The 12474-nt window shown below is 38.3% G+C and overlaps 1 protein-coding gene across 6 annotated transcripts in view; it reads left to right on the forward strand.

The window, feature by feature from the left end:
- The window catches only part of SYTL5 (synaptotagmin like 5), a 124853-nt gene that overhangs the window by 60726 nt on the left and 51653 nt on the right, over positions 1-12474 (forward strand). For 5 of the 6 annotated variants that reach the window (XM_066357128.1, XM_066357134.1, XM_066357131.1 and 2 more), the window contains 3 exons: positions 2371-2486; positions 7129-7237; positions 10783-10920. In XM_066357128.1, coding sequence (XP_066213225.1) covers positions 2371-2486; positions 7129-7237; positions 10783-10920 — 363 coding nt within the window. The remainder of the gene's footprint in view (positions 1-2370; positions 2487-7128; positions 7238-10782; positions 10921-12474) is intronic. The other variant, XM_066357132.1, reaches the window with a different exon arrangement.

The raw sequence follows: 12474 nt of genomic DNA on the forward strand, positions 1-12474 counted from the left end.
TTCATCAAATACATCTGATTTTTCTTCTCTAAAGACAAGACAGGAAAAGCAGAAATAATATGTTGAAAGCATTCACATTCTCTATTCAAAGCCTGGACAAACTGCTTCATTAAGCCAAGTTTGATGTGAAGTGGGGGGAAAATGATCCAGTCTTGATTATCTACAGGTTCATTCACAATATTTTGCATCCCTACTTCCAGAGCTTCTCATTTCGGCCACTCCTTCTGTGTCCAGTGTTTCTCCTGAGCTCGGCTTTCCCAAAAACACAGAAAGCAAGGATACTTCGTGAAACCTCTCTGTTGTCCTAGCAGGAAATTTATCATTTTAAGATCCACACAAATGATCCAGTTATGCTCCTCATACTTCAGAAAGTTAAGGACATGAGGACAGTTTTTATGTCATTATAATCTTCTTGCAGATGAGTTGAATAACCAATTAGAACTGCTGCATAAACATTACCATTGTGTAGGAGAACACATTTCAGACTCTGTTTAAAGCTGTCAAGAAATAGCCGCCATTCTGTTGGACTGTAAGTGGTAACACCTAGCTGGCTGAGAAGACTACTGATATCATGACAGTAAACAAAGTGTTTGTCTTCAGAAAAAAATGTCCACAAAAATTTGTTCACGCTTTCTGAAATGTGATACTTTAGCTGTCTGGTGAAGTACATTCTTTTCTTGAAGCCTGGAGGCTAATAACTCAGCTGCTTTCTTTGATAGACCCAAATCTCTTACTAAGCCATTCAATTAGGGTTGGCTAAACTGCTGAGGGGTTAATGACTGCTTGGCATCAGAAGAAGACCCTTCAGATTCTACAACCGTTTCCTCATGTATCTTATCAAAATACACTTGATCACCATGTTCACTTTCTTTGTCCTTAGAAGAAATAAAACCATTGAAAACTGGCCTGACCAGGTGGTGGCACAGTGGATAGAGCATCAGACTGGGATGCTGAAGACCCAGGTTTGAGATCCTGAGGTCGCCAGCTTGAGCGCAGGATCATCTGGTTTGTGCCAAGGTCGCTGGCTTGAGCAAGGGGTTACTTGGTCTGCTGAAGGCCCGCAGTCAAGGCACATGTGAGAAAGCAATCAATGAAAACTAAGGTGTCCCAACAAAAAACTGATGATTGATGCTTCTCATCTCCCTCCATTCCCATCTGTCTGTCCCTGTTTATCCCTCTCTCTGACTCTCTCTGTCTCTGTAAAAAAACAAACAAACAAACAAACAAACAAAAACATTGAAAACTGGAACTGGGAGTGTCTCAGAGTGTGGGATAGGTCGTATTGCTGAAGGAATATTAGGATATGCTATCATATGTGTTTTTTCTTGCCGATGCTTTTTGTATGGATCAGACAGAAATAACAGTCACTGCTGTGGTCCTTAGGTTCACACCAAACCATGGGAACACCAAAAGGCATTCCTTTGTGTTTTCCTTTTGTCCAGTCACGAAGCATTTCCTCATAATTATGACACACAATATGAGGAGCCCAATTCTTGTCTTGATTGCCAAGGGGAACTTGAAAATAGACAATATATGCACATGTCACAAATGATGAAATATTGCACCTTTGACATTGAAGTGTGTAACAGCCACATATGTAACAGAAGGTGTCAGGACTATTCTTACATTTACACCTACTCGAAGAATCCATGATTCAATCTTAAAACAAAATAAGAGGGTGTTTTTATCAGAAAATAATTTTTTACATTTAAAAACAACTACAATTATGTAAAAGTGATGTTTGTAAAACATTAATTGCCTTGTGGTTATGTTCAATCCAAGAGTCATTGCCCATTAACTCCGTTTTAAAAACCAGTGCATGTCATTAACTGTAAAAAAAGAAATTAAAATTGCATAAAAACTAGAGCATGCACCAAAAAGCAGATTTCAGATTTGGAATCAGTGATGCAGAAATATATAGAAAAAGTTCTAAAACCTCATGCAACAGAAAATGAAAAAAAAATTGTGCCCCAGTGTTATTTAACAACTAATGCAGTGGTTAAGAACTTGAGCCATAGGCTAGACTTCTTGGGATGAAATCCTATGTTTTCTACTTACCAGCTATGTGATATGAGACATGTCATTTTGTTGTTCTAAGTCTTATTTTCCTCATCTGTAAAATGGGGATAATAATATTTTTGAAGGGTTGTAATATAGATAAAAATATATTTAACATGAAGAGTAATACCCAGGTCCTAGTATATAGTATGTATTCAACTAATATTGGCCATAATAATAACCATCGAACTACAGATATTGAGATGGACTCTATTAATAACTGGCTATTTTTTAATTAATTAGGAATTTTTGAAAGTTATATATTTGGCTAAATAACTGAATATCAATTTTCTCCTCTTTTGCCCTGTGTAGGCAGCTAAGGATTGTAACTGGTGAATGGTTTTTGGAAGAAAAGGCAAAACGTTTCAAGCAAGCCAATGTTTTAGGCACTGATGTTGTCCGACAGTCCATCTTAAGAAGAAATCCAGGTAATTAAAGCAAATATTTTGTTTCAAATTGTTTTAATGTTCATTTTGGTAGACTAAATAACTTCACTATATTATGTAGCAAATAAGCACAGGTGAAGTTCCTGAATCTCTTGGGCCATTTCAAAACATGAAATCTAAATCTGCAATTCATACAAGGGAAGAGAAAGTCAGTAAAAAAAAATACACTGATTTTTCCATGTATCTGATGCATCAAGATTTTTATTTAAAGAACATTTAAAAAATATTTATTGATTGATTTTAGAGGGAGAGGAAGGGAAAGACATAGAAACATCGATTTATTGTTCCACTTATCTATGCATTCATTGGTTGATTCTTTTATGTTCCCTGACTGGGAATCAAACCTGCTTGGCATATCAGGATAACATTGTAACCACCTGAGCCATCTGGCTAGGGCCTACACACTAAGATTTTTAAAGGAAGCATTTATCTTCATCACAGACAGTTGTTATGCTGAACCTACACTCAATATTTTACTAAACATTTAAGGGAGTAACACAAAACAGATGAATTATTTTTTTAATTTATTTTTTATTGAATAATAAAGTGACATTCATTAATATAATTATATAGGTTTCAGGTGTACATTCTATAACACATCATCGAAACAAATGAACTAAATTATTCACATTGTCATATTGTGAAAACAATCCTTGATTTTTTTAACAAAATGTTTTTCAGGTTTTTCTTGTGTGTGTGTTTGTATGTATTTTTCTGAAATGAAAAGCGAGGAGGCAGAGATAGACTCCCGCATGTACCGGACCAGGATCCACCTGGCATGCCCACTAGGGGCCGATGCTCTGCTCATCTGAGGTGTTGCTCCATTGCAACTGGAGCCATTCTAGCTCCTGAGGCAGAGGCCACAGAGCCATCCTCAGTGCCTGGACCAACTTTGCTCCAATGGAGCCTTGGCTGCAGGAGGAGAAGAGAGAGAGAGAGAGAGAGAGAGAGAGAAATGAGAGGGGAAGGATAGGGGAAGCAGATGGGTGCTTCCCCTGTGCGCCCTGGCCGGGAATCAAACCCAGGATATCCACGCACCAGGTCAACGCTCTACCGCTGAGCCAACTGGCCAGAGCTCGGGTTCTTTTTTGGTTCCATATAAATTTTTGGAATATTTGTTCTAGATCTGTGAAGTTTGCCATTGGTGTTTAATAAGAATTGCATTGAATCTACAAGTTGCTTTGGGTATTATGGACATTTATTTATATTAATTCTTTCAAACCATGAATACAGTATATGCTTCTACTTGTTTGTATCTTTCTCTATTTCTTTTTTCAATGTCCCATAATTTTTCAAGTATAATACTTTTACCTCCTTAGTTCAATTTATTACTAGGTACTTTTTGTTGTTGTTGCAATAGTAAATTGGATATTTCCTAATTTCTCTTCCTGATAGTTCATTATTAGTATATAAAAATGCCACTAATTTCTGAATAATAATTGTGTATCCTGCTACTTTATTAAAATCATTTATTAGGTCTAGTAATTTTTTTGTGTGGAGATTTTAGAGCTTTCTATGGATAGTATCATGTCATCATCATATAAGGACAGTTTGCTTCTTCCTTTCTAATTTGGTTGCTCTTTATTTCTTCTTCTTCTCTGATTTCTGTGGCTAAAACTTCCAGAACTATGTTGAATAAGAGTGGTGAAGGGGGACACTTTTGTCTTGTTTCTGAGCTTAAGGGGATTGCTTTAATTTTTTTCCCATTGAGTATGATATTGGCAGTAAGTTTGTCATATATGGCCTATATTTTGTTCCCTGTATTCTCATTTTGCTCAGAGTTTTGATCATAAATATGTGCTGGATTTTATCAAGTGTTTTTTCAGTATCTATTGATATGATCATGTGATTTTTATCTTTCATTTTGTTTATGTGGTGTATCACATTTATTGATTTGCAAATATTGTACCAGACTTGCATCCCTGGAATAAATCCCACTTGATTATGATGTGTGATCTTTTTAATGTATAGCTGGATCCAGTTTACTAATATTTTGTTGAGAATTTGAGCATCTATGATCATCAGGGATATTGGCCTATAGTTATGTTTTTGTTTTGTTTTGTTTATTTGTTTTATAGTTTCTTTGCCTGGTTTTGGAATTAAGATAATGAAAGCCTGGTAAAATGAACTTGGAAGTCTTCCCTCTTTTTGAATTTTTTGGAATAGCTTGAGAAGGATAGGTGTTAGCTCTTGACTGTTTGGTAAAATTCGCCTGTGAAAACATCAGATCCAGGACTTTTGTTTGCTGGGAGTTTTTTGATAACTGTTTCAATTTCATTTGTTGTAATCGGTCTGCTAAGGATTTCTAATTCTTCCAGATTCAGTTTTAGAAGATTGTATTTTTCTAAGACTTTATGTATTTTCCCCAGGTTTTCTAATTTTTTGGCATATAATTCTTCATAGTATTTTCTTAAAATCCTTTGTATTCCTGTGATGTAAGTTGTTACTTCTCTTCTTTTATTTCTAATTTTATTTATTGGGGTGCCATCTGTTTTTCTTGATGAGTCTCGTTAAATGTTTGTCAACCTTATTTATCTTTTTAAAGAACTAGCTCTTGGTTTTATTGATCTTTTGTGTTGTCTTTTGTCTCCATGTCATTTATTTCTGCTCCGATTTTTATTATTTTCTTAATTTTACTTCCTCTGAGCTTTGTTTTTCCTTTTCTTTCCTTTTCTTTTCTATTCTATTCTATTCTTTTCTTTTTTCTTTTCCTTTCCTTTCCTTTCCTTTCCTTTCCTTTCCTTTCCTTTCCTTTCCTTTCCTTTCCTTTCCTTTCCTCTCCTCTCCTCTCCTCTCCTCTCCTCTCCTCTCCTTTCTGTTTCCAAGTGAGAGGAAAGGAGAGAGTGAGACAGATTCCCACCTATGCCCCAACCAGAATCCATCTGGCAACCCCCCCTTCCATCATCTGGGACTGATGCTGGGATCAACTGAGCTATTTTTAGCACCTAAGGCTGATGGGCTAGGACCAACCAAGCTATCCTCAGTGCCTAGGGCTGATATTCGAACCAATCAAGCCACTGGCTGAGGCAGGGGAAGAGACAGAGAAGGGAGAGAGGAAGGAGGAATAAAGCAGATGGTCTCTTCTCTTGTGTGTCCTTATAGGGAATTGAAGCTGAGATGTCCATATTATAGGCCAATACTCTAGACTCTGAGCCAACTGACCAAGGCCTGTTTATCTTTTTCTAGTTCTTTAAAGTATTGGATTAACTTGTTTATTCGATAATTTTCTTGCTTCTTGAGGTAGGCCTGTAATTCTATGAACTTTCCTCTCAAGACTGCTTTTGCTGTGTTCCATATATTGTATGTTCATTTTCATTTGTTTCAAGGAAATTTTTAATTTTTTTTCCTTGATTTTATTGTGAACCCACTTATTGTTTAATAACATGCTATTTAGCCTCCAAGTGTTTTTCAGTTTCTTTTTCTTATTGTAGTTGATTTCTGGTTTTATGCCCTTGTGGTCAGAGAAGATGCTTGTTATGATTTCAATCTTCTTCAATTTATTGAGACTTGTTCTGTGTTTTAACATGTAGGCTAGCATAGAAAATGTACCATGTACACTTGAAAAGAATATATATTCTGCTGCTTTCTTTTACATGTTACTTTTTCTAATCCAGTGGTTCTCAACCAAGTGGTAATATTGTGTATTGCACCCCTTCCCCCAAGCCAGGGGAGTATTTAAAAATACACAGGGCTCATTCTCATTCTCTCAATGATTTGGGAGTTGGGGGGATTAATGGCTTTTAACAACAGGTCCCAGAGCTGTTCCATGGTCTAAAAGGCACAAACACTTTCACTCAATGAAGAATTATACTTTTACCAAATTCAAATAACAGCCCATCCTGAGATGAGGATGCTATTTTGTACATTCAAACTATAATTTAATTGGTGGAATATTGTTTGAAACATGTTTAGGAGTACATTTCTCATGTGTGGTGTAATAAAGGGAAAGCAGGCATGTTCTCATCTGTTGCTAGGATATCTGATATTTCATACTTTGAAGACTAATGCCCTTGTTTTGAAGTATGGCAGGAATGGCTGGGACACTTGGAACTGATTTCAGTGCCACTTCGGGATATAGCAATAGCTAGGAAGGGCTTTTTCAGATGGATAACATCAGATTTGATGCCACAAAGGGAGAGAAAGGAGTAGAGTTAGAATTAAGCAGTTAGCTATGCCTGCTTTCTTGCCTCCTCAGCACCTTCCAGAATATAGACTGTTTTTCAAGTCCCGAGGTGTAGTTACAGGTACTCATCCTCCCATTAAATCTGGCTTAGGCATTCAGAGATCATAGTGTCATTTCTACAATCTTATCTTGAATTCATTCTCTATGGATCTGGAGTTTTCATGAACCCAAGCTACTCTGCCCTAAATGTATTATTCTTACATTGTAGTCATCTCTAGAAAACTTATCTCCCACAAATGAGACCTGATCTTAGCCCTCATTTAATTCTGAAACACTCAACAGATTAGAAATAACTATGTGACTGGGAATTTTAGGATGAGAACATCATTGCCAATATTTTTTTGTCTTGTGCTAATGTAGGAAAGTGAATGAAAAATAGAAAATTGTTCTCATTTCTAGCCATTTTGTATGTAAATTTGTCTTCTGATTATTTTTAATGAGGAACTGAAGAAATACAAAGCCAAGAAAAAAACCACCAGGATGCAGAAAAGTCAAACACTTCACCTTTTGCTGGGCAGAAGGTCAGCCAGGATGGGCACAGGAGAAAGGGGTAAGATATAGCCTTTCCAAAGGAATTTTTAATCTTTATTTTTGATACCTGTTAAATAAAGAGTCTTTAGTTTTTGAAGTCTGGTTTCACTTCAGTTACCCAGAGAATGTCAGAGATTCAACCAAAGTAACATTCTCCTATTATGCAGTTTTAATTACTTTCTGTCTTAGATGAATAAAGGTCTCCTCTGACCTGAACATGTAAAAGTTTTTCTTGTATCTGACATATCTAGTCTCATACCAAGTGGTTATCATTGCTTCTAGGTAGAAGCGTTCATGTCAGGGCAAGTCTTGCCTATAAAAAAGTGATGACTCCCTTTGTTGTAGAATGTCAGTACCCCTCCCCCCAATCTGAGTGCTGATATATGAAATATACAAATCAGAGACTTATTAATTGGGCTGAAATCATTATATTCCCTGTTTAAAATGCAGATTTCCTTAAAGGAAAAAAATCACATTTGGCCACCTCAGTAACAATCCATAAAATAAATATTTGTTTCATGTACTGATAATAAGAATAGGAGGCACATCAGAAAGCAAGATTCAAGGAGGCATTGAGTACAAGAGGGTTACATCAAGGGAGAAAAGTAGCCCCTAAAATGTAGGCTATGAGGATCAAAGGCAAACTTCACAGTATTTTGCAATTGTATGTCTCAGGCAGAGACATGGTTAGTTTTGTGGCTGAGGTAGTTAGAGTTCTAATGTGTACCAAATCACTTTATGGTCCTTTGCAGGTAGCATCACATTGTTCTCTCAGCAGAAATCAATGTGAGAAACTACCAGTGTTTGAGACTTTATCTGGCTCTATATAAAGTGGTTTTTTTCTTTTAGAATTGTGAACTGCAGGTAGGAATGACACCTCAATATCCTCTAACTCAAACACTCATGACTAAGTATATCTTTATTAATCAGCAGAGATGAATGGAAAAAGATGACAGATTAAGCATATATCCAATGCATTGATTATTTCTACATGTTGAATTCATTTGTCACTCCTCAGGATTTCCACAATGCCTGGTACCTGTGAATCATTCCTTACATTGCACTATGATACATCTTCCCCCCTCCCCATATCTAATTGCAAGCTCCCTTAGTGCTGGGCCTGTGGGTTTTTTACTTTTGTTGTTGTTGTTGTGTTGCTGTTTTGGTTTTTTTTTTACAGTGACAGAGGTACAGATAGGGAGAGACAGACAGGAAGGAGAGAAATGAGAAGCATCAATTCCTTGTTGCAGCTTCTTAGTTGTTCAGTTATTGTTTTCTCATATGTGTCTTGACCGGAGGGCTACAGCAGAGTGAATGACCACTTGCTCAAGCCAGTGATCTTGGGTTCAAGCTAGTGACCTTGTGCTTCAAGCCAGCCACCTTTAGGCTCAAGCCAGTGACCATGAGGTCATGTCTACGATCCCATGCTCAAGCTAGCAACCCCACACTCAAGCTAGTGGGCCCGTGCTCAAGCTGGATGAGTCTGCCTTCAAGCCAGTGACCTCAGGATCTCTAACCTGGGTCCTCCATGTTCCAGTCCGCTGCTCTATCCACTGCACCACCACCTAGTCAGGTGGTTTTTTGGTTTTATGCTGCAGCATAGTGCCTGGCTCATCAAAAACAGTCAGTGGCTTGACTCAATAAGTAACTTAGAGCCCACAAGTGATTATAGGAGCTATAGTTTGCAGACTTCAGTTTAAGAATCACTGCATAGGTTACAACAGGATGCTGGAATTGGAGTTTGTATGAAATAAGCAACTCACCAGCACACTTAATTATATTGATATATACCTTGCATTGTTAAAAATAGTCATAGCACTGGATTGAGGCCTGCTGGAACTCAAAATTGGGATCTAATGTTTCTCAGTCTTTAAGGAAGACTCACTTGATTGGAGAGAAAGGATATATACCTGAAAATTTAATATGTATAAAATAAAATTAAGAAAATATAAGGTGATAAAATGAGGTACATGAAAGCCTTTCTAAAACAAAACAAGTAGTCATTAGCTACAAGAGATGTCATAAGGCAGTAAACAATTAAATAAATATTAAACAAGTGACTTATTTAATCAATGTAAAGTAGGCACTGGGGCCATCAAGAAAGACATCAAATTGCATGTGGAACTTGATGAGAACTTTAAAATATGGTTGAGGTACAAGATAGCAGAAAGGGGAGAGAATGATCAAGGTGGAAGAGACACCTTGTAGAAGTTTGGAGGTGGGGACATATATGAGGTGGGTCTCAGAGCAGCATAGGTTAACATTATATTAAGTGCTTTCTCAACAAAAATGTAATTTTCCAGTTAGACTGAAGTATCTCACACTTTGACAAGACATTGGAAGTGGTCTTTGAAACAGAGATAACTTGGAAGATTCCATTAAGATTGTCTTTATACCTTTGGATACATTTCCTCCTCTAAAAAGATGTAGAATATTGAATAAATGAACTGGTCTATCACAGTGCTATCACATATTATTAAAGTATTAAACGCATTAAAGTACATTGGAAAACCCCCATGTTTGAAGCATTCAGTATCCTCGATCATAACTAGATTCTTGGTTTCTGAAAGCTATTTTTGCTCAAGTTCTAAATAATTTAGTGAGATGCAATCAGATTTCATCCTACATGAGACACTCCGCTGTTCAAACTTAATTATCACATGTCATGGAAGATATAAAGATGGTTCCCACCACATACATGGGTTCAGTCATTCATTCTACAATAATCAGATGGGTTCTAGTATTTGCCAGGCATTACTATATGCTCAGGGAACTCGGCAGGAAATGAGAAGGTCAGAGTTAGTGCTGTTATGGACCTGAAGTCTAATAATCTGAGACCTCAGTTTATTCCAGAGGTTCACCTGAACTCCCCTACTCTAGCAAAGGAAATTTAAGCTTTTTATTGTCACCATTCCCGCAAAAAGACTTAGCTCCAGTAGTGCTTCTTCATTCTCAGGTGAAAGTGGTGAGTTCCCAAAGTCAGTGGTCTTTTCCTTAACAGGGAGAAAGGCCTGGCTTATTAGCAAGTTTTATGGCCTTGGAAGAATATCATAACCTCTTCTACCACCACCACTGACACTATACTGTAGAAGCACAGACACTTCACACAAACTCTCAGCCTCAAGTTTACTTGACTGAAGAATCATTTCTTGCTGAAAGTACTAGAAATGGTATTCTTGAAATTATATTTTAAAATGCTTTCTTTTTCTACCATCCTTAGGCAACCTGGTGGTCCCCCACTCCTGGGAGGTCACCATGTTGATGCTGAACTTATTGTGGACACCTGATTGGCATAGCACACTACAGCCCAGAACTCCTGGGCTCAAATGATGCTCCTGCCTCAGCCTCCCGAGTAGCTGGGACAATTCATTAACTGTGTACTGCTTTATAACATTGTCTGTTACTATGTAGTAAATAGGACTATACTTACTTTACTGTGGTTAAATTTAATTACCTAATATTAATTACTGGTCACTTCAAAATTCATTAATTTGGCCTCTCATGAAAAAATAAATAAAATGCTTTCTTTTTATCTTTTAAATATATTTATTTATTTATTTTCAGATTTTTTCTTAGTAAGTTCAGATCAGCAACCAGAGGAGAAATCATCATAACTCCAAAAGCTGAAAGTGGACGGAGCTACAGCATGGACTCAGATAGCCAAAATTTTCAGCATTTAATGTCAGCCCACAGTTCAGACAGGTAAGACACATGCAGATTATACAAAGGTGTAGCCTGAGAATAAGGCTGATGTATTTCCATCCAAACAGTGCTTCTCAGTGCCTGTGAAATATTACCACTTCGAGAACAGCTAAAACAATGTGAAAAGCCAGAAGGATATTTTTTAACTGAAATGGAGAGTACTTATACTTTTTCTGGAAGTACAGTGAAATCATCTGTTGGGCAGATAAAATGTATTATGCTCACTTTGTTAAAGATAACGCTGCCCACGAGGAGGCCGTTGCCCAGGTGATATTAATGTGTGTTGCGGGCGGGCTGTGGACAGGCAGAATCCTTGTAGCCTGGGGCTTGGTTTTGGGATTAAGCCTTTCCCACCCTTTTTGATGTGGGGTGGTATAATCCAATCATGCCTCAGAGAAGTGACTTTGTATTAGAGACTTCCCTATTTTGTATATTGGATTAAAGGTTTGGATTTCTACACTATAAAATAGGGGCAGAACGGGAGCTTGCTCTCTTGGTTCCTGGGATGATTAGCATGAGAGAGCAGAGCAGAGAGGAGAAAGAGGCCACGTGGAGTAGGCCAGGAAGCAGCCAAGATGGCGGAGTGCTGAGTGAGATGCCAGTTTGTGTAGAGCAGGGGTCCCCAAACTACGGCCTGCGGGCCACATGCGGCCCCCTGAGGCCATTTATCCAGCCCCCGCTGCACTTCCAGAAGGGGCACCTTTTTCATTGGTGGTCAGTGAGAGGAGCATAGTTCCCATTGAAATACTGGTCAGTTGGTTGATTTAAATTTACTTGTTCTTTATTTTAAATATCGTATTTGTTCCCGTTTTGGTTTTTTTTTTACTTTAAAATAAGATCTGTGCAGTGTGCATAGGGATTTGCTCATAGTTTTTTTTATAGTCTGGCCCTCCAATGGTCTGAGGGACAGTGAACTGGCCCCCTGTGTAAAAAGTTTGGGGACCCCTGGTGTAGAGTTTGTATCTGGGATAAGGAAGGAGATGGGGAACTGAGGAGAATAAGGCTGGTGAGCTAGAAACCTTTGATTCTAGGAAACTCGGATAAGTCAGTAGCTTTGTGAGCACTGAATGTGAGTGGGTTTTGGAGCCCAGTGTGTATTTTTACTTGCCCGCCGGGTGCAAGCTAGAATTAAAGATGACAGCCCATCAGTTTTTGGCTCCGCTGTTTCTTTACCGACTGTCCGAATCCAATGCTAACCTGCATGGGCCAGGCGGCTGTGGTGGTGGCCTTGGCTGCTGGCTGTACATCATCTGAGTTACCTTCAGGAACGAGATTATGTTTTGGAACTCAGGGCCTCAGTTCAAATGGAAATATACAAGGAAAATTAATCATTTTCATTGATTTCTTGATTGGTTTTTTGGGGTTTTTTTTTTGTATTTTTCTGAAGCTGTAAACGGGGAGAGACAGTCAGACAGACTCCCGCATGCGCCCGACCGGGATCCACCCGGCACGCCCACCAGGGGCGATGCTCTGCCCACCAGGGGGCGATGCTCTGCCCCTCCGGGGCGTCGCTCTGTCGCGACCAGAGCCACTCTAGCGCCTGGGGCAGAGGCC

This window comes from Saccopteryx leptura, chromosome X, assembly GCF_036850995.1.
Source record: "Saccopteryx leptura isolate mSacLep1 chromosome X, mSacLep1_pri_phased_curated, whole genome shotgun sequence".
Taxonomy (NCBI): Eukaryota; Metazoa; Chordata; class Mammalia; order Chiroptera; family Emballonuridae; genus Saccopteryx; species Saccopteryx leptura.